This window comes from Serinus canaria, chromosome 9 (genome assembly GCF_022539315.1).
Source record: "Serinus canaria isolate serCan28SL12 chromosome 9, serCan2020, whole genome shotgun sequence".
NCBI lineage: Eukaryota > Metazoa > Chordata > Aves > Passeriformes > Fringillidae > Serinus > Serinus canaria.
The window spans coordinates 16544224-16567108 of record NC_066323.1 but is presented as its reverse complement, the minus strand read 5'-3'; the positions used below and the strand labels follow the sequence as shown (position 1 = coordinate 16567108).

The window sequence follows — 22885 nt, the reverse complement described above, 5'->3', positions numbered from 1 at the left end:
CAGCCAGCTGAAGCAGAGATGATGTCTGTATGAGCTGGCAAGCAGAACACAGGGTAGGGTTACACCTCCCTAACTGGGATCACACAGCAGTTGCTCATGTCTCAGCTCACTGGTTCATTGTGGGCCTTGGACCTGCTGCAGCTCCTTCAGTTCCAAAACAACACACCCAACAAGCTCTCCCAGAACCCAGAACTGTAGCTCTCTCTACAATTTGTACATGGGGCATGTAGAGGAAGAGCCAGAGCACAAAATGCAGATTGTGCTTTCACAGGATGGAAAAAAAAGATGGATCATCCAAACAGTCTAAGTGAATATCAAGAAATATTTTATTGTACATGTAATCAAAATTTAAAAAACAGACAAGGAGGAGCAAAGGACAGATTTATCTAGATTCTCTTAACTATGTAGGGTACAGAAATACAACTAGGAAAGAATTAACACATTAGTACCCTTTGCTCCCCTTCCCTGCCTCAGTGGAAGAGGTTACACAAGCGAGATCTGTAATGCTTCAAATCAAGGCTTCTCAGTAACTGCACACTTGAGCTGACATAGCTAAGTATGTTCAGTTTGATGAGAGAATGAGTGCCTTCAAAATAGTTGTTTATAAACAGAACTATTCTCTCTTTAGTGGTTTGTGAGCATTACTCATTCAACACCAAGAGTATACTTAAGAGACTAATGATTTAGTGGCCATAAACTGTCATTATATCTAAACTGACACAATCTTTAAGTATATCAATTATAGAAAATAGATTCCTTAGGCAGTAGAGAATATATTATCTAGTGGCAAAAACATAATGTAAAGAGGCAGAGGAAGTATTCACAGGGAAGGGAGGGGGGAGCTGTGTGCTAAGCAGGGGCACATTGAGTAATCAGAACTAAAAAAGTTGAGTTCTGGAGTGCTAACTGCAAAGGAGTCACACCTCAGCATTGTGGGTATAGGTTTCAGAATGTCTGGGTTGAGAAATATGGTACTCATTGCACATCTACACCAATCTCCCACCTTAACTCACACCCTAGGTCCTCCTAACCTATTACAGTGTGATATTAAACAATTCTAGCACAGTAATTCATGTTCTGCCTTACATGCTGTGAAGAAGAAAGCTTCTGCTCTCTTCCAGAACCAGACAGGACGAAGTCTGAAAGTGAATGCAGAGACTTCCCAGAGCTTATTCACCCCACAACACTTTCCTTCTTAGTTTAGAAGGGTGAAGGCCTTCAGAGCATCAAGCTGCAACTTTCTTTCTCTCAGCACCTTAGAAATAAGTCTTCCCAAAAATCTAAGTAATACAGCATGTAGGCAGAGTTGAATCAAATGGGTGTGACAAGTGCTAAATCCTGGACTGAAGGCAAGACAAGTTTTGGGATCCCCACAAATGATGGTTTTGTTTATTCTTCAGTGGCCCAATAAGGCCAGCAAACAAAAACTCTTCACAAAACTTCCAGAGAAGGCCCATGGAAAAGCAGACAAAGTAACAATAACTATCATATTCTGGATTCAAATGCCCTTTGGAGACTATCAGATTTTTTGGCTTAAAATGCAAGTGAATCACCATGTATTATTGATCTTAATCTATTTCAGCCTACAGCATGGTCCAATGCAGATTATTAGTGTCAAGTTACACACCTAGGACTTGAATTCACTAACACTCATAGCACCACTTGATTGTTGCTGTAAGTAAAGACAGTCTAACCCTCAACTCTTCTGCCAGAAAGAACATATTACCTTTGATAATTGTGTAACACCACCTATTCCAGGCCAGCTGACCTACCCTTTTTTGTCCTTGCACATATTGCATCTGTTTTCAGATAAATCTTACCAGCTCCAAGCTTAAACTCTATGACATATCACCTTAGCTTCCAAAGTTACAAAATAAATTCTTCTTTACAGTATTCAAATGTAGTAGATTCACTCAACTGACAAACCAGTTTACTGACAGTATCTCTCACTAGTTATTTACTTTATGTGCCAACTGCACAGTCAAAAGCCTCACAGCTCTTCTTCATACTTCTCAGCTTTGAAACAGGAAATGATCAATATAGATATCTCAGGATTAACACTCCTAGGTGCAGGGGAAAAAGCAGCAGTTCTGTACCTCAGTAATTATTGCTCAGTATTTATCTGTTTTAAGCAACATCAAGACAGTATTTGAATTTATGCTGTACTTTAGCAGACAGGTTCCCTAACATTAAAGAACATCAGCCTTTCCACAGAACAAAATCTCTAAAATTTAGCTGGCCATTTTTTCTTAACTGTTACTTGTAACAAGGCAGGTTTGTTTAGGTTTCCATTCTAACAACATTACAGTTGTCAGAGTACATGGCTCATACCTGTGGCTAGTCTTTAGAGTAGGTGGGCTGCACACCTTCATAACTACAGAAGTTTATCAGCTATGCTAAAACACTACATAAAAAGCCCAGGATTGCTTGCAGACTCACCAGCTACCTACACAGAACAGCTGTTCCACAAAAGTGATTTCACTAACAATTGAACTTGAAGACAAACACAACAAGAAAGCCAATAAAAGATCTTGTGTGATCAAAGGTTCTCTTAACTTCTTTCAGATGAGATAGTATCTTCCACTTTAAACTATCTCCTCCTTCCATAGGAATAACCAAGATATCTTTTGGAGGCAATTTAGACAGTGACTGCTCAAAAACATTTCAACAGAACTGTTTTTTGGACGAGAGAGTAAGTTATTTTACTATTTGCACAAATTGAATTTACTACACTCATTTTACTCTGATAATGTTTTAGCTACAAGGTATCTGTACAAGATATATCAGCAGAGATAGCACATTGTTAACACTACATATGTAAACTGAGAGACAACAGGTCCTTCCACCCAGGTGTCATATTGCAGATAAACCATTGGTGTCAGTCCGAGAGGCTGCGGAACCGCGCTTCAGCACCACGGAGATTCCCGGGGAGCCCCACAGATCAGCTGTGCTCTACAAGGGTGACTGTCCATCCTGGAACAGCAGCAAGAGGAGAATCAAGCAACCAGTGTTTGCAGTAATATTCTTGAGGAGGGTTCCATTCATTCGGTGCATATTGCTGTACATAAGGTGCATAAACCTGCCACGGAGGAGATCAGCGGGAAGAGAACCCAGTGGCAAGGCTGCAACCAACTACTGGCGTCATGTCCCAGATCTGCAGGAGAATTGCACAGCATTAGTGTCACACTCACAGGTCCTTCTGCAAGAGGCATAGAAGCAAACAAAGATATCCCTGGACATAAGGTAACAACTCTTTTTTAACCTATGCTTGAGGAAAACCTCATAAAGAGTTACAGCAGCATTACAAACCAAAAGCCAAATTTCGGGCTCAAGAGTCTTGAATTTCTGTGTAGGTCTGTTTTAAGAAGTGCTATGCAGTTTGTCACAAACATGCTTAGAGCCAAACAAGAACCGGATGGCACAGTCCCAGTTCTGACATGCATGGTGAATGTAGAGCCCAGGCACAGCAAGATTTCATATCAGTCTGAGCTCCGTGTCACTGTCTCATAACAAGGGCTTTCAGTGGCCATGCTCCAAGCTATGGAGCTCAGAGCAAAGGAACCTGCACATTTCCTCAGGTCTGTGTCTTTGGGGCTGCTGGCAGATTCTCCTGCTGCCCATGCCTGCTGTGTTTGTTCAGAGACACAACAGCTGCACTCCATACAGTGGAGTTACAAGGCATTTCCTCATTCAGCTGCAGAAGAACAGGTTAGCAAATACAATTCCATCTTCACACAATAGATAGCTTGTAGCAATAGTTGTCAGAAAGAAAGGAAGAATACACAAAAATGAACTCTCTTAAATATCTCCTAGAAATGCAGGAAAGAGATGCAGCAATACCTTGACAATCCGGTCGCTCCCACAAGTCACCATTAGCCCTCTGGATATGTCCATGGACATGTGTGAAATGTTGTGTTTGCCTTCATGAAAGGTGGCCAGGGAAGTACGGCTGCACAAGAACAATTGAAATGAAAGCCAGCCATCAGATGAAGCTTCATGGCATCATTATAGCAGTGCAAAATAAATTTAAAAGAAAATTAAGTTGCTCAAGTACTAATAAATCTATTTCAAGAGCTGCAGTGCCATATTAAAGGGGATAGAATTAAATTAGCAAGTCATGCTAAGGCACTGCTTGTGGAGTTGTACAGGTGTGACATTTCCTGGCCTTCTGCAGCATGACTGTTAATATTAGAGCACCTGGTTAACAAAATCAAGTTCAGCTACATTTTTCCCCTGCTGGCTACAGAAGCCAACTAGGGCACCCCAAGCAAACAAAAAGTCCCAATAACAAAAAACCCAATAACACAAAAAAATCCCCAAACACTCCCAAAATTTTCACATCTGATTACTCTGTTCATACCAAAAGAAAAGGGGTTCCTTCATTTCTAAGACAAGTTTAATGAGACAGCAAATGATGCTTAACCTGATTTGCTTGCATGGGAAAAATAGTGTTGAGTTCTGAAGAATATTCCCAAAGTTTTAAAAACTGTACATGAACTAATGCATATACATCCTAGTAGCTGTAATGCATTGCCTGGCAGACACTTAGCAATGTTAAGTGCAATCAGTAGCTTTTAACTAAACTGAACTGTTGAGACAAATATATCTCAAGTCTAGATCTGGGCTCCTGGAAAAGAAGAATTAAAAAAGGATAAAAATGTTGTAATTCTATATCTGATCCAAATGCACTTGCAGAGGCAGATGGGGGATTTCTGCCATCACAGTGCTTTCAGACCCCAAGGCCTAATAGCAGAGAGTCAGCTCAGTGTGTTTTGTAGCATTGTGTGTGGAAGTGGAGCAAGCCTAAGGGTTTCTGCACACCAGCAGTGTTACTACAGTTTATTACTCCCTAATACTCACTCTTCATCCTTGATGGACTCAAAACAGGAATCACAGACACGGACCTGGAATTCAAATCCCATGATTGGGTAGCTTGACCTTTTGGTGCTGCACTTGCCACACACTGCCTGCCCACATTTTCTGCAGTGATGCTTCATGGAGGAAGAAGAAAATCAACAGAAGAAAGTAACTATACCATGTCACTTGACAACCATACAAGTGTCCACTGCACAACAAAAACAACAAAGCTTCTGTTTTGCAACCTGTTAGAAAGCAACCTGCTAGGAAACACCCTGTTTCTTCAACCAAAGACCAACGTCTCTGGAGTTATGAACAGTGACTTGGATAATTTATGGATTTAGCTCCATACTCAGTGTATATCCTCTCCTCTGGCAAGCTCCTTCTGGGAGAAAGGGAAAAAGAGGTTTGAACAAGCAACCCAGTTAAAATCATTCTGGTGCAGTAAGAACAAGGCCATTAGTGCTTCACTGGAGTGAGCATCTACATTCTCAGTTATGGGGCACTGTTTGCCATTTTACACTACACTTGAGGATTAGCTGTCCATAGTTCCAAAGCATGGGAACATTCAGAGAAATCCAGCAGAGCATGCCTAGCACAGTCTGCTTTGACCTGTGACAGAAGTTTGATACAACACTTTCACAGAATTTGAAAATGTCTTAGCAGTGCCTAGAAGTCGTAACTTCTCAATATACCTCACTTCAAAGGAGTGAAAATACCAAGAGATGAAAAGATCTAGCAGCCTTAGTGGTCTTCTGTTTACATTTTGCTCAAGTGCTGAAGTACAGCTACGCACTGAAACCAGCCATCTCACCTGTCTCAACCCTATCGTCTTTGTGTCCCACATTTGCTTTATATTCCAGAAGAAAGGTTGCTCACATTTCTGACAGGAATCACTTTCTAGCCATTGAGGAGCCTAGAAAAGAGCAGGAAATGTAAGCAATCAAAACTGTTTTCCCTTACACAACAGTCAAGGAAGTTTAAGAACCCAAAGTAAAGTCTTACTTGGAAAAATGCCCTGGTTCAGTTCTGGACATTACAACAATAAATAGCCTAGAGCTTAGTACAAAGAAAGTTTAGCACAAAAACTTTAAACCCAAGAATGCAGTTACTGGTTACCTACACACCTCCTACACTTTTTAAGCCTACAGGAATATGTTATATTACTGCCTTAATAAGAAAACTCATTCAAACACCTACGTTACTAAATCTGCTGCAGGCATTCAAAGACTGCTGCTCTAGTTGTCTGGATGGCTTTTAGGGATCAGTGTAGTCCAAACTGCAGAAGCTATGAGGCAGTAATCCCCTTTAAGAAAGGGGGTGTCCAGAAGTAAATTCTGTGAGTAATTATCTTTTCTACTTTCATGGGATTGCAGTTTGAAATAATTAGGAATTCATCTGCATTTTTCATCCTGCCCCCATGCTCGTTAAACATCTCTTCTCCTACCCACACACTTTTCCTGCCATAAATGGACTAGACCAAATGAAAATAGAGCTTTTACACATTTCAGCTCTCTCATACTTTAACTGAACATCCCAGTAAGAGACAGAAAGAGAGCCACAATATTTTAGTACATGGACTTGAATTTGAACATGTATATTCTATACAACTTTAAACATCTCACAAGGAAGTTTCCCTGAAACTTGACAGGAGCAAAGCTGGAACAACAAAGCATTTTTTCTCTTCAATTCACTTACATTCCTGACAGTAAGAAAACAAGAGCATTCTCACTTCCACCACCATGGATATGAACTGATGCAGAAAGAAAGTGTTTGGCTGGGTCAATTGCTGTGTACTGAGAGCTTAAAAAAAAAATGTTGCCTGGGGACTGAACCTCTGCCTTCTGAACTGCATCTCAAAATCTGCCTCTCACTTTTTTACCTGCTTTGACACAAGTTGTGAACCTATTTCAAGACTATTGAAGCACAGTCCTTTGGTTTCTTTACTGCAAGAGCTTGACTGCTTTAGAGTGTTCCAGAAGGAAAGGCCACAACCATTCCAGTGAACCTGTTGTCTCTTTGAGATAAAACTCTTAAGCAGTCCAAAGCATCTCCTGCACTTTTCCTGTCCTGGGAACCCATTTAGTACAATGCAGCATGGACAGCCATTAGAACAGAACAGGTTTCAATAATATCATTCAGCTTTAAAGTGTCAGACAACATGAGGGAAGCAGCCTGCAAGACTGACTAAGGACAGTCACATTAGTTTCTGAAAAGGGGAAAGAAAAAATCTTTGACCTATGACATGAAGTTACCTCTTCTCGGCTGATATCCATGTTCCAAACAGCAATTCCCCCATCAGCTGAACAAGACACCAGCTGCCGTGTCAGCTGGATGTAGCAGATAGCCTGCACCTTGTCACTGCCAACAAAGCACACACTGGTTACCCACAAGTATTTAAACAAAGCTTGGTTTCTCAGCAAACCCTGATTCCTACCAGCAAATAAAGCTACTGAGGAAGGCCAAAACTGATTTTCAGTTTGCTAAGCCAACTAAGTAGAGCTTTGAGGATGAGTGAACAGATGCTGTCACCTGAGCACTATCCTAGCATCAGGATGTTACTGAGAGTGTTCTTACAAGCCTGACCAGAATACCAGAGGTACAGTTCAATGTTAACATTTGCTGGCAGCAAGCCCTGATGGTGAACTGAGTGTCAACTGACTCAGAGTGCATGTGCAAATACTCTTCTGTGTTGGCAAGGAGAGTAATTTGTTGAAACAGAAACAACTGAAAAAATAAAGAGAAATATTTGTTTCAAGATGCAACTAAGCAGCAGAGAGAGGTTCCGCTTTTGCTAACAAATCACAGTAAGTCAGGCTGTAGCTGCAAAGCAAAGTATGCATTCACCAATAAGACAATTTAATCCTAAAGAAAGTCATGTCAAAACAAAAGTCTGCCCTAAGAATTTAAACAAAGAATCTGACTAGTATCAAACTGCTTTGCAACATCTAAATTGAATTAAAAAGTTATTCTGCTTCTCAGAAGAACTTACTTTCCCATACAGTACAAAGAGAACCTAACTGTTACAAAGTCTTCACCAGGAAACATGAGGCAGCAGTAACAGCAATATAAAGTCCTCCAGTCACTGTCTTCAGTTACTTTTTTGCAACCAAGGCTCTATTTTTAATTCTTTAGCCATAAGACTAAACCCTCAAGATTTAACAAGAGTTCTAGAGCTAAGGCTATCAGTCTTGACCAAAGGTAGATGGAGGCATCTATGGAATTAGACAAGAGGAGAACACACTATACAAATATCTTTAAATATAAACAAAATCTCTACTACCAGTGCATTTCTAAGTAGAATATATCTTCAGGGTGAACTGTCTGTCAGACTCAATTAGAGCCCTACATTTAAAAATGGCAACTAGTGTTGGGTCTCTAAAAATTAAGACTTGATTTTTACAGATAACTACCTCAACTTCAGAAGAGGGGAAAGGGGAAACATGACACTTTCTGAAGTTGAGAGACTACCTCTGTAATTTAGCGAATCAGTTATCACCGATAGAAAGACAGAACAGGAACATATTGAAGCTTATTTTATATGCATACATGAACATGCTTATATAAAAGGTTCCAGCCCTCCTCTCACAGGTAATTCAGTGCAGTATTTACATATAAATATAATACAGACACATGCAATTTTTGCATAAAGGCCAAACCAGATGATTTAGGATTTTAACCCACCTCCTTCTATAAACTACTACTGTGTTACTTCTAAACCATGATAATATGAACATATCAAACGTGAAAAAGAAAAGAGCTTTATCAGTAAGGCTTTCCTAGTACTGATTATCCTTCTTCCCCTTCAAAGTACTCAGGGTTCTGCAAAGAGTAATTTTCTCAATTTTTCACAATGATTCAAATATCTTGCCACGCTATTTAGTCTTCCTGGGACTGTGTGTTCATTACAAGATGTGTATGAAAAATAAGACTGCATTACATACTGATGGCCCTGGAGCAGCAGCGTTCGCCCCTTCCTTCCACCAATATCCCACATGATGATGCTGTGGTCAGAGGCACCAGAGAAGAGCAGCCGTTGGACAGGATCCCACCACAGGGAAGTAATGCTCCCTAGGAAAGAACATTCTGCAGTTAGATGGAAGGGACTGGCTCCCCAACACAGTGATGACCTCCTGGAACAAAAAAGTGAAACCTGAGGTACTGCCTTACACCAGTAACACGTTGGAAGCCTTAAAGCAAAGGAAGCATCCAACAGCAAAGGGCAGTCCTGACAGAGGGGCAAGAAGTACTGGATAACAGAACAGATGTCCCTAAGAAGACAGATATAGCATAAGCCACAAAGTCTGAGTTCTGCCCTTTGTATTTAGGAAGGTGATTTTAAGAGTTGCCTGGCTGCTATGTGAGCTTTGTAAGACACTAACAAAGCTCACCACTTGCCAAGCAGAAACCAGTATCTACAGCACAGTGAGGTGCTTGGCCAGTGGTTGCAGCACAGCTCGCAGTGTTCTCAGCTAAGCAACTCCCTCACATAACCATTTACAACCTTAAAATAGCTGGACTAAGAACAAAGTGAGAACTTCACTGCTTGTTTCAAGGATCACAGTCCCCATTTGGAAATATATGAGCCAAAGGTGGCTGCTGTGTCGACAGCACTGCTGAAGTTGGTGCTTGGAAGCCCATCACAACTCAAGAGACAGAACACACACTACAAGAAGGTGTCACACAGACATACTGCTTTCAGACTAACTGTAACATCTACCAAGAAGTGCATTTGAACACAGACCAGTGCAAAAGTATAGAGAGGCAAAGGAGTCTCTAGGGCCAAGAGAACCATTTTGTTCTAAACTGAAACAATCTGAAATTCTCCTTGAAAGCAGAAGAGACATTTATCACTTGAGATTTTCAGCTTGCCTCATGCATTGAAAACCAGCTGTATCATTTTAGAGTCATCTGTAGATCAGGAGCCTACCCAGCTTTAACAAAGCCTACTCTATACTTCCAGCTGTTAAACAAGGCAGCCTTTTCCAGTGGGTCAGAGACTCATGACCCAGTAGTTCATCCCTACCCACATGCAAATTGTCAGCTGATTTGAAAGTTGCAAGTACCACAGGGGAAAAGGCATTCTCTTGTTTATTTTTCTCAGCATATTATTAAGTTACACATTATTCTGTGATTTGCATTCTTGCCTTGCTCATTGCAGCAGACAGTGGCTCTGTATCATGTTATGGACCACCTGATTCTTCATTTGATATAAGGACTTCAGCTGTACTGTAGAGGATGAGACATTTGCCTTAGACTAGGCAGTTTCTCCCATGTTGAGAATAAAGCTTTTAAAGGTGGCCATCTAGTGGATAATTTGTGCTTAACTGAATGCATATGTTTACTTTTGTTTTTCAGCTATAATAAAAATACCTGTAGGTATTTATAAGGCTAAGATTTCCCTTCAGCAAGGATGTTTGTTCTTTAACAGGAAGTCAAGTACAGCTTTCAACAGCTTGTGATAACCACTATCCTGAACTGGTTTTTCATTCAGTATCTACCCCTAAGAGGCAGATATGCAACTGAACATCTCACCCCAACTTACAAAGAGGTACCATATCTGGGACAAGTGGCTTTAAGACAAAGAGTTACTTTACCTTCATGCCCTTTAAGGGTTGTGATAACTGAACAGGTATTCTGCTCCAGCTTCAGAAGAGTGATCTGTCCAGAATAATCACCAACAAATGCATGCTGAGTTTCATGATCATATCTGAACACCAGTCAAGGAGAAGCATCCCCAGGAGAGGAAAACCAAGATACAAGGATGCTGACCCTCCACAACGAGTTCACCTTGCAGTGGAAGCACACCTCCAATGTTCTGCCTACTGCCAAGGTGAGGCTGTCTCATTTCTTGTCCTGTTCTCTGGACTTCCCAGGTCCTTGAGTGTGGTATTGAAAACTGACCTAATTTCAGGAAGGATTCTGTCAGTTAACACTGAGATAAAAGCTACACCACACCCTAACATGGCATCCATTAACAAGGTGGCACATTGGGCAAAAGCATTCCACCTCATAACAGTTCAGTTACTCGGTTTTTGCCACGATGCAGCTATGAACTCCAGAAACAAAAGCATGGCAAGCCAATGGAACTAGATGATTTGCTGCTTTTAGAAGACTTTTGTTATTCAGAATATAAGCAAGAGCTATGAAAGATCCATGCAGCTGACACCACTTAACTCAAGAGCTGTGTATAAACTTAGGTGTCCTCCTTGAACCACACAAAAACACAAGCAGCATCTAGAAAAGTAGCTTCTGGTATATAACACAGGCCAACTTAAGGACAGTCTCCCAAAAAGCCCACCACCCTAAGTGAAAATGCAGAGGCTCTGCCATCTGATGATATTCCAAAGTCTCTTAAGCCTTCAGGATCATGAGATAAACAATTTGTTTTCAACAAATCCTCTAGCTCTCTGAACATGTGATCCTTTCTTCATCTTGAAGTTCAGGCTTGCCTTATCCTCACTAATCCAGTAAAGAATAGGCACTCTGCTGTGTTTTTCAAAAGCTTATACATAGGATCATTAACAAACAATGTTCTAAAGACCCTCCTGATAGGGAGGCCAAGCACCTAGTACCCACACCAGCAAGCTGGTTCTTCCGAACACAAATCCAAAGGCAGATCAATTTAAATGGATTTTCAAATGTCAAGTTCTTCAGTGGAAATTTATTTTATATTGATATAAAAGGTCATATTCTTTTCTCCATTTTAATAGTAAACTCTGCCATTATTTGCAATAGCATTAGCTATAGAAGCCACTGAATTCAGTGAGGCTCAGACTGCTCACCAGATTGCTGTGAGCTGGTCTCCTACACATACACCAGCTTTAACCTATTCTGTGCTGCACTCGGCTGAGGTGAGCTGCACATGGAATGTTTCGTGGGACGCAACTCCCCTGGGCTCCAAAAGAGAGCAGCAGTACAACAGGACAAACCTGGCAGTTCTTCAGCCAGTAAGGCAGGATCTGCACAGATGGGAGACCTCAGAAGGACAGACATGCAGCTGGCAACTGAGTTTTCCTCCCAGCTTCTTACCAGGACACAGGTATACAGTCACTCTAGAGAGGGCTTCATGTTTTCAAGAGATGATGTTGACCTCTTTCAGTTTTTCAATCTTGCTGCCTCTAAAACATTATTGCCATCAAACCTCATCCAGCAACCAATACCTTCAATTACTGTCCGGCCACATCTAAACTGCCACATTACCAAGTGCTAAAAAAACTTTTAGTTTAGTTTAGTTTGCTTTCAAAAGCTTTGATATGTGAACTACCTTTCAAGGTATTGGGTTTGTAAGTCTTTTACATAGGGTAAAGAATGCCCTGAAGTACTTACAGCTGAATAGACAGAGTATCTAAGTTGCAAATGCTGCAGTTAAACATAGTTTACAGAAAGCAAATTGGACACAGACAAATTACTACTGGTGAATAAAGTTTAAATATACCTGTAGCTTAAAGATAGAAAATATTAACTTGAGCAGAGACAGAAAAATTAAAACAGTCCAGAGGGGTTTCATGATGTTTTATGTTCTGGAAGGACGCAAAGGCACACTGGCATCTGCTGAACAAAGTGACTTGCCCAGGAAGTCTGTGGGCCAGGCTATAGATACTGTCACTGCCACAAGATGTTACAGACAGACACTTCAAAATTAGGAAGTAGTATAGACTGGGATTTCTCCAGCTCAAGGTCTCTTCTGCTATCTAATAACCACTAACAGAAATAAAGGTATGAAACTTCTAATGAGAATAAGGGTTAGCAGACTTGCAAGAGATGTCACTCTAGTTTTTATACATGAAAAGTTGGGAACAAATTGAGGTAAAGAAACAAAGTACTCTTCCATTTTCAGGGTAGCACTCATTTTTAAAGGATACTGTAGACATGAGGCCCAAGAGGTGAAGTAATGTCTCCCCAGCATGCTCCCACTCCTGGTGCACATCCAGCTGATACACTTGTCATGACCTGTGCTGATAAGCCACTCTGATGCCAGGCAGAAAGTAATAGCAGACACTCGATTCTGGTGAGCTGTGACAAGAAAAAGATTCCGGCTATTTTCCCCCAAAAATCAAAGTTCTGTGTATACCTCCATTCTAATTCAGACAGATAGAGGTTGAAGCTGATATCTAGGCAATGCCCCAGGGAGATATTTCAGCATTATATTATACTTGCATCTTGGCTGAATGAAAACATTCCCATAGTTCTGTTTAGGATTTGCCTTCTGAATAGCTCAAGTGAACCAAACCCATCACTCAGCTTTCCCTCAGAGGGAGAGAAGCTGAATTCAGCCCAGATACCCAAGGTCAAGGAACAAGCAAATCCTCAGCTTCCTCTAGTTAGCTCAGGACTTCTGGGCAGTAATGCAACACATCTGAAAACTTGAATTGCTTTACTAAAGCCATCTTTTCTTAACCCCAGAGAGCTATGCTCACTTTCATAATTCTAAGCACCTGAAAGGATATCTAGTCCATGGCATTCAAACTGCTTCCTGTGACAGCAACCAAATCCCACCCAGCTTTGTTGAGAATGCTGCCACTAAGCAAGAAGTTACACATGCTTTAGAGAGAAGCTTCCCCTGCCCCCCAAGATGCAAGTACTTCCCTTGACTGAATTGTCAAATCATCTCCCTTAGGATAAAGGGAGGTTTTGTTGCTTTAAGAACAAGGTCTTTTTCTCCCAAGCAAGAACATTGCTTCTATCGGTGTCAGGGAGTCACAAGACAAACTGCACTTTGTTTTGCTACATAATCTCCAGTCTTTAGGAGCTTCCTTCAGGCCTTTCACATTAATATTCCAATTTTAACCAACAATTGAGTTTTGTATTACTCTAAAGGATGTGTATAGACAAATGCTGAAATTAGTATCACTATAAATATTAGAATAATCCCACAAACCCTGTTTCCCACATATTGGAAAAATTAGCTCTTTTTCATCCCTGTTGCTCTCCTAGGATGACAGAGAAGGTATAGACTCTTACCTTGAGCTAGGAGTAACCAAGCATATTGATTACAAGAAGTAAGGAGAGAAACTGCAAATACCAAAATCACCTTTATAAAGCTCTTACACCAACACTCATGTAGTACAACTACTCTACCTGAAGAGCAAAATCCAAGCTCACTAGTTCTGGCTCATTACATTGCAAACTAATGATGTAGTGAACTTAATGATCGTGATTACAACTTGGACTCAGCTGTCTGAAAGAACATTTTTCTTATGGCAGTTATCCCCCAAAGAAGTGACCAACTATAAGGTCAGTCAGAATTAAAGCAAATCTGGATTTGATTAATCTGTGACTGTGTCCAGTTTCCCAAGCATTGTAGATACTTTCCCTTTACACAAATGTTAGTGTAGATAGTGGTTAACTGTTTACCTGGATAGGTCTTCACAAAGTTCATCTTATTAAAGTCCTCAGAAATATGAAACTCCTAAAAGCAAAGTGATTTTGTTAGAAGATACCACAGTGGCTTAAAGCAACACTGACACCCAAAAAGGAGTAGCAACCTCACAGACCAAAATTTGCATAGCAGCAGTATATCCCACAAAATCCAGGCAGCTTCTCAGGCTGGAGCAAAGCACACTGAAATGTCAACTGTAAATTAAAAGTGAACTGAATTTTCAACAGGAAACATCCTTTCAGAACTGAGTTTACTGAAAGGAGGTTATAGAAAGAGGTAAGATCTCATTTGTCCCCAGCAGGAGCAAACAAAACTATCTGGTACTACTTAAGATTTGCACGCTTGTGACTTCACAATGGACAGGTTTAAGTGACAGTGTTCTTTATTTGATCCATTAGACTTAATGAAATTTTAGAAGTCTCAACTTGAAATTTCCAGCAGTTATCACTAGAATTCTCTGCAGTTCTTTGTAGGCTATTTATAGCAGTTATCAGTAGAATCACTCTTTATGACACTCATGCAGTACCCTGGCTCCTTATGGGGCAGTTATTATTTTGACCTTATTTTCATAGAGAAAGGAAATCATTAAAGCATCTGAGAGTCACAAGATTTCCCTCCTTTACCAAGGGGGGGGGAAAATAAAACCCAGTTTCTGTTCTGCCAAGTGTATACTCTCCAAGACAGGGACAGCAACTACAGCAAAAGTATACAAAGAGAGAAGAAAGAAATCCCAGCAAGAAAAGAGATTAACCCAGCCTCTTAAAATTTTAGAACTAGTGTTGAAATTTCTACATCATAAAAATATGTGCAGCAAGCAAATCCAGAGATGTGTGCATGGCAGGATACAGACAGATCCATAATCCTGGCCAGGAGCAAACCAACTGCAGTTCACGACCCCTGTCTGAGCACCACCATGGCAACTCTGCCCAGCTTACTGTACCGCCCTCAAAACAGCTCCTTGGCAAACTGAAATTGTTTGGGACCACTCCTGCACTAATGGCTCAAGGGCTTCTTGAGGCTACCTGGCTCACATCTAGCCAGAACAACCTTTGTTTTGCAGTCCTCCCACATACATCTCAGCTGAGCTGCCAAGAAGCTCAGCCATTTAGCAGTAGCTGCATTCCAAAATGAATGGAAAGAAAACAGACTATCAGCTGCCAGCAACACATGGGCAATCTGAGCAATTCTAACCTACATTCAGAAGAAAAGTCACAACAACTTACCATGATAGCTCCATTATCCTGGCCAACAAATATCCGTCTGCTGTCATGATGATAAGCCATGGCAGAACATGGTGCTGTCAAAAAAAGCAAGTACATTACAGTATTTAAACAGAGGTATTAGGATACACATGACTTTAATAAAAGTCAATTCTTTCACTCAGGACAAAAGCTGTTTAAGTAGCTTGAGAGAAACTAGTCTGCCTAGCTAACATCCCTTGGAATGACAGTTCAATTCCCACATGTGGAGCTGAGGACAGAAACGTGACTACTGTAACTCAGATATACCAACAGGAACCATATGCAAACATCATTTCCTGCCACAAGGTGCAACTCAGCAAGAGGAATTTTACAAAAAGATGAAAAGCTGAGCTAACAGCAACAGCTGGTTACAGTTAAGAACTTGAGCTCAATAAAGTTATCTCAAAAGCAGCCCTGAAAAAGAAAAATGCACACCTTGGAAAACTGAGAGTATTCTTACATCTCAACTTTCAGCTAGGTTAGAAGAGCTCACTTAACTGGCAGACAAGTTTTCTCCATCATTTGAGGCACCTCCAGCTGCAGATCCACAATGATTTACCTGGTGAAGGATGTGGTTCTGACAGAACACTGCCACAGATCTCATCCACCATGCAGCTAGTTTTAAACCAAAGTCTGAGCTAGATTTGCTGCAAAGCTCCCAAAATCAAGATCATTGAGGGGATCCAGCCCTTGGGGAAATGAGAAGGAGGTATTCCTACACACAGCACAGGTACAAAACCCATCCTGTGCCTGGCCACCACTTACCACATCCATATTGTACTTACATGCCATGGTGTGATAGATGCTGGGCCAGTACTGCCCACTGTCTCTCTTCAGCCATACTCGGATTGTCCTGTGGCATGGGAAGAGCAGGGAGAAGCCAGCTGTAAGTGCATCATCCCCTACATCTGAACCACTGCATTACTTATGGGTCAGCTCCACTGCCCTTAGCTTTTGTGCTACTCAAATGTAATAGAGGAACAATATAACAGAAATAACAGCACTCAAATACTGCTCTAACAGAGCAAGAATACTGGCACTAAGAATAGGCACCCTTGGATTTGGAAAAATTTTCTTTAAAACTATCTATACATGGAGTTTCAGGAGTATGAAATGGAAATACTATTTCAGCTCACCTCAGAAATTGCTACAAATTGCATTCCTTTACCTCCTTCTTGGCTCTGGTTGATATAAGTCGAATTCAAACTGCAGAAACTTTCTATCTCTGGCAGAGCAAACCACAGTTTGTTTATAGCAGACTAAACAGATACATTAAAAAAAACTGCAAATAATTTCTTATGGAAGTCCAAACTTTTAAATTTTTACTGCATCTCTGTGTAACTCACCCTTCAGCAAGCCAGACACTGAATACTAATAACAGAAGCACCTCATCTTCTAGAACAGCACATTACTGACATCTCCATCCCCAAATCTGAAGAATCCATAGAGGACAGCATATCTAACTCAATATTATTTCCTCTAAGCCATGCCTCTAATCCCTCATGTAGGAATACAAAGGACAAGCAACATGCTGTTGGTTTGCACTGCTTCTCTGCCCTAAATATGATCAGGATTGATAAGCCAGTCAAACGTTAACTGAAAAGCTGACAAGATTACTTGGACAGCATGCTAAGATTCTTTATAAAATTGGCTTTAGTTTGCAAACTTCCGCAATCATCTCTTGGAAGGAAAGGGTAAGTGGTCTTGTGAACATTTAGCATTATACTACTCTGATGGCTGTCAAATCCTGTGAGGAGGGATGCGAGAGTATCAGCATGGAAGGGAAAAGCTATTGTCAATTAAAAACATTCTACAAGAGACACATTGAAGGGACTCTGCATCAAGAAGTTAAGAGCACATATGCAGACAGTGTTAAGGTTAAGTCCTCTTGAAATTTCATCTCCAAACCATTGTTTGCCTTTGTGTTACTGTTTAAATCCAACTTCCTCATTCCTAAATGATCTGTAAATATATGTACCTGGAAACACTGTCAAGAGGCTTCACTGAGATTTGCTGTTCTATTTACTGTTAGCTAATAAAAGTTCTGGTATTTAGAATTCTCTAGAAAAACACTAGGGGACTGATTAGTTAGACATAATGTAGGATCAACAGTAAAAAGTTTAACAAAAAGAGCGCAGAAGGGGACCAGTGTCTTGCACGACAACCAAAAGAACTTTTCACAAGTTTTACTGCTCAAGATACAGCAGTAGCAGTCTAATTTTGCAATCCATTTAAAGGCTTGTCTTAAAAGACCACTCAAAAACAAAGCAGACAATGCCCACCCTTAATGAACTACTTTCTGAAAACTTGAAAGCAATACAGGTGAACATACACTGCTCCAAACAATGATTTTCAGCTTTTAAATCAAGTTACTTTTTGACCAGTTTAGGGGCATATGTACATTAGTCTAATAATTATTAGTGACTAAATAATTTGCATGAAGACTGTCTCTTGAAAGCTATCCCTCCCTCTTTACAATAATTAACAGCCTACCTTATGTCAGTGAGTCACCACTTCAGAAGAGCAGTTGCTATTTCTTGGTAACGCAGAACATAGGAAAAACAATGTTTTCAAGTCATTCTAATGATGCCAACCGAACAGCACAGGTTAGCACCTATGCACCTTTATCAGCTTTTAAACTTGCTTTTTAAAGCAGCTCCATCATACTCAAACTGTTCTGAACATCTCAGATGGTGGCTTCCACCCTTACTAATTCAACTCTTCACTTCTAGGCAAAGTCATGTAATTATCTTTTATTTTTAAAAATGACATGATAAGTTATCATGGTGATCAATCATGCATTGCTGATTTTTCAAAAGCACACTTAGCTTCCTCTCAGTATTGTGGTTAACTGTACTGAACTAGAATAAAGGAAGCAAAGATTTATTTTTTCTAAGAAATTATTTAATGGGAGTATAACTTCTGTGTTGATCATCAATGGTACAGCCCCTCAGTGAAGTCGAGAGCCTAAGCAAATAGCTGAAAGAGTTAGCAAAATTAACTTCTGAAAGCTTCTTATTTTGGTTTAAGTAAGATTTAGACTCTGCTCGCCTCATGCTTGCAAAGATAAGCTGTCAGACAGCTTTATATCTAATTATATAAAGCTCTGACTGAGCAAAATTTGAAGAGATCATTTCACAGTAGTCAGCAAGTGACCCCTGCCAAAAGGCCACCTCTCCCTGATTCTCACTCCTACAGACCTGGTTTTGTGTTGCATCTCCTTATGTTGGGACAAATTAATTTGTAAAATACTAGTTCTTAAAGGACTAGAGAAGTCCTCCAGTAATGCTGCTCCCACAGTCTCCTTCAACACTCAGTTGCTTTGTTATGACAACTGCCTTAGAGTCATTAGCACTTTCCTCAAAACTTGGTCTTTATTTAATGAAGAATCCTGGGCTCAGTACCTGAGAAGAGCTGGCTACCTACCACTCACTTCTCCTTAAGCATTCCCTACCAAGGGCCTAGAAAGACACAGGGTTGTTTGACAGCAGTCTCTGTAAGGATGTAAAAATGCCAAAACTCATTAAGAAGCACCCAGAGATAGATACAGACTTTTAAAATTCTAGGTTCATGTCTCTGAGAGTGGCAGGAGGAAGCAAAACATTTTAAAAAAATATTAGCAATTACCTCCAAACTTCCCTATCATTCAGTACTGAACCAGAAGCTGCTTTCAGCAGGGTAGCATGCCCATTTATAGAAGCACAACTCAGAGGAGTTTTGGCATAGGATTTTTTAATGTAATATAAAGAAAGAAAATCAAAAGCCATCTTCAAGTAATACTGACTGTAGCCTTACCAATTTCTAAGAGTTTTTATTGTCCTCAATCACTGTTTCATCTACAGAGTGAGTAAGCACCCAGCAGTGCAGGAGAAAAAACCTGGGGTTTGAGAGCAGAGACAATGCTGTGTTCCAACAGTGTTTGTGCTACACCAGCTGCCCTCTGAAAGCCAAAACACAGGTGCCACAGAGGGAGAATGATGAAAGAGCAACAGTCATATCCAAACCTGTTACAATACCTGCACTGCTGCAGGTTACTACACAGCTACACCAGCCTTGTTCCCAGCACTGCATCTTCCTAACTCCTTCAAACCACCAACAACTGCTTTCCTACCCAAAATCAACCACTGGCACTTGTTTTCCTAGCAAGAACAGAATACTGCCTCTTTCTGGTAGCTTAAATAAAAAATATTTATACTGTTATCAACCTTGTTCCCAAAACAGCAGTAGGAATCTGGTTTAATCACAGTGCAATGGAAGCTCACAGCTGTGAGTTTTTATCAAGTTTCTGCTAAACTAAACCATGTTTTTGAACTATATAAAAGTTTCATAAGCAAAAAAAAAAAAAAAAAAAAAACCAAAAAACAAACCAACAAAAGCTAATACTGTACTTTAAGCAGCTACTGATGGTCACCAAATAGCAGCATAGAAATGTGCCAGTGACTCCAGAGCTCCTGTTAGCCTGTAGTAAATACACTACTTTCATCTTGCATTTAGGGTCTTGTACACAGCTGATCATCCCTCAGCATTCCCAGCTGCAGCTGGGAAACACTCCTCTTGCCTTAGCTATTTGTCTGCTGAGGGACACACTGCAACAATTCCCAACATTGTCTTGCAGCCAGGGTCAGACAAGCTGCCAACGGGGACACAGAGTTAATCATCCTTTCTAGATAAGTTCTGAGAAAGCTTCCCAGATGGCAAGTGCCCTGCTGAAAAAGCCAATTGGGAAAATTAACTCTTTGTGTCCTGCAGGTATTCTTGTTTCTTTTTTCCTCTTTAAAACTTTTTAAAAAAAATCATAGAATTTTGTTGACATTCAAAAAATATTTTGTATCCTTTGAAAAAAATAAAACAATTACTTTTCATTCTAAGAAATATAATTTAGAATAGGAAGACCTACAATGAGAGAATAATCTACAACATTCCCAGGGAATGTCTGTGCACCAATGTTTTCCTCACTACCCAACTTGTAAACACATTCCTCTGACTGGTTATTATGAAATACTTGACAGCCTTAGCTGCATTAAGATGCAATAAAAAATACTTCAGCCCTGCTCTTAGTACACACAGCAGCTCTTGTGCTCCTTGTACTCTGCACTTTGCTGCCAGGAGCATAAGCAGTTAGGCAGTATTAACACCTACACCCCACTTGTAGCGAGGAAACAGGGGAGCACTGTTTGACAACATGTTGAACTGTAGGTGAAAGCTCTGATGTACTGTAGGAGGCATCCCAGATTAGAGGTAATAAAGGTTTCTGAAAGTTTAAAGATTTAATTTCTCACAGTAAAGTGGGTGACACAAATTCAGCCACAAGTCCACAGACTCACTTGGAAATTACACACACCAAAGGTGGGTGGTGGCCTGTCTCTCCTTGCACAGGTCTCTATCTGACATCAAAACTTGCCCAGATAAAGATGCAGTTCCATCCTTGGCTCTTATTAGCAGTCTAAGCATGCAGAGTGCTTAACCTTCGGCATTAGACCTTGAGTTTAAACGCTGGCACTGTCTACCCACAGGGAAACCTCTGCAAGCCTGTACCATGAAGCTCTGTGAAGGCTGAACCCTGATATGCAGTCTTAAAAATCATTATTTCCTCTTCTCTCCTTCAGGAAGCTCATCAAAGCAAACTAAACACAAACACAATCACACCTAAGTGACTGGAATGAAAGGAAGCTGCCCATTCCCATCCGAAAGCTGTTATCCAACATGTACTGCACAAAGCCATCTCCACAGGAAGGGATGACACAAACTAACTGGAAACCTGATCTGTTTGCACTTTTTGACCTAAAAATAAATGCCAGAAAACCCAGTTCAGATAACACCATTGCTCTGCTGATTTTCAGCACTCATACCCTCCTATTTCTCACAAGGTCAAGCTTTTCAAACAAAAATTAATGCAAATATTAATGCAAATTCAGTTTTAAAAGTTTTATGGTATAACAGTAAAAGTATTCCCGCACCAAGCTATGCCTCAAAGAATGCACTTTTGTACTTTTAAAAGTCCACCGTTGCTTCAAATGGAGCCACAGTTTCTTAAGAAGCATCTCCCATCCCTCTTCACATTTAAGCGTCACCTTCCACATGGCACAGGTGAAATTCCATCTCTCGCTATACACTGCAGATCCCTGACCACTCTCCTGGCCACAACCCTCTGTACTACCTGCTTCCTCATTTCCATTTTCCTTTCATCTGAGTAACTGTTTAACGACATCACAGCTTCCGTGGCAGACGAGGCAGTGCCGAGAAGCAGGGTTGTACGCTGAAGACACCTTCCCTTCCAAGCAGAAAGCGCCGTGCACAGCAGCTCATCACCCCCTCTCCCCTCAGATCTGCCAACTCACTCCCTGAGCGGCTTCAGCCAGAGGGAAGCACGTTTGGGAGCCGCACACCGAGCCACCAGAATGGGCTCGTTCCTCTGGAGCAGCTCGGGAAGCTCCAACTTTCCCGACGGGCAGGGGAAGCAGCGACACACTGCAAGTGTTTCAGCCAGCAGAGCGGAAGGCCGAGGGAAACACGCTCACTCCCTGACTCCTGGTTCTGCTCATGAGCTCTGCAGGATCCATTCACACACAGGACGAGCTGCGCTTTTCCGGGGGCTCCGCAGGGGGAGGACAGCGCGCACGGAGCACAGCACTTTCCCTCGGCGCCCGTGGGAAAGTGTCAGCCCCGCGTCCCGCACCGGGCCGAGCCAAACCAGCCGAGGGCATCTTCCCCGGCGGGACCGCGGTTCCGCGGATCTCCTTACGGCCGCAGGCACGGAGTCCCTGCGCGCCTCCCGGCAAAGGCACAGCGCGCACCCGGATTTCCCTGAGCAGCCCCCGCTGCCCCGGCTCCCTCCCAGCCCCGCGGCCCGGCCCTGCTCGGCGGGGAGCGGGCCCCGGGTCACCTGTCCTCGCCGGCCGTGATGACGCCGTCCTCCTTGGGGATGAGGAGCGCGGCGCTCACAGCGTCCTGGTGCCCCTCGACCTTGCTGAGCAGCACGGGCCGGCGGCTCTGCGGCCGCGAGTGAATCTCGGCGGCCATGGCCCGTAAGGCTCCGTGTAGCGGCGCCGCCCCGCCAGGCCGAGGTGTCCCGAGTAGCGGCGCAGCCCCACGCGCGCCGATGCCGTCACGGGCGGGGCGGGCCGCCGCAGCCGTATTCTCTGGAATAGGAGGGCCGCGGGGCCGTATTTCATAGAAGAGCGGAGAAATCAATCTGGTGGTGGGGGCTCCGGCCGCCAGCCCGGGGCGGGACGTGTCCCCTCCGATGTCCCCGGCCTCAAACACGCGTTTCTGCGGGGCTGCTGCGCTCTCCCGTGGGCTCTGCCCAGGAAAAGTCGTTGCCGTGACCCCGGCTGAAGGAGCCCGGTCGCTGCCCGTCCCGCTGGCACGGGGCCACCGCAAGGCAGCCAAGGAAAGGCTGTTCCCC

At 42.0% G+C, this 22885-nt stretch overlaps 1 protein-coding gene across 1 annotated transcript; it reads right to left on the bottom strand.

Moving 5' to 3' along the window:
- Nucleotides 1-304: 304 nt before the first annotated feature.
- On the bottom strand, nucleotides 305-22578 carry WDFY1 (WD repeat and FYVE domain containing 1). The gene is made up of 12 exons (XM_009089224.4): nucleotides 22364-22578; nucleotides 16266-16333; nucleotides 15463-15536; nucleotides 14215-14269; nucleotides 12723-12873; nucleotides 10455-10567; nucleotides 8802-8928; nucleotides 7113-7218; nucleotides 5672-5773; nucleotides 4861-4991; nucleotides 3841-3949; nucleotides 305-3154 (listed from the first exon to the last, which is right to left on the bottom strand). The coding sequence occupies exons 1-12, from the start codon at nucleotides 22498-22500 to the stop codon at nucleotides 3095-3097; spliced, it is 1233 nt and encodes a 410-aa protein (XP_009087472.2). The 5' UTR covers nucleotides 22501-22578; the 3' UTR covers nucleotides 305-3094.
- Between the last annotated feature and the right edge of the window lie 307 nt (nucleotides 22579-22885).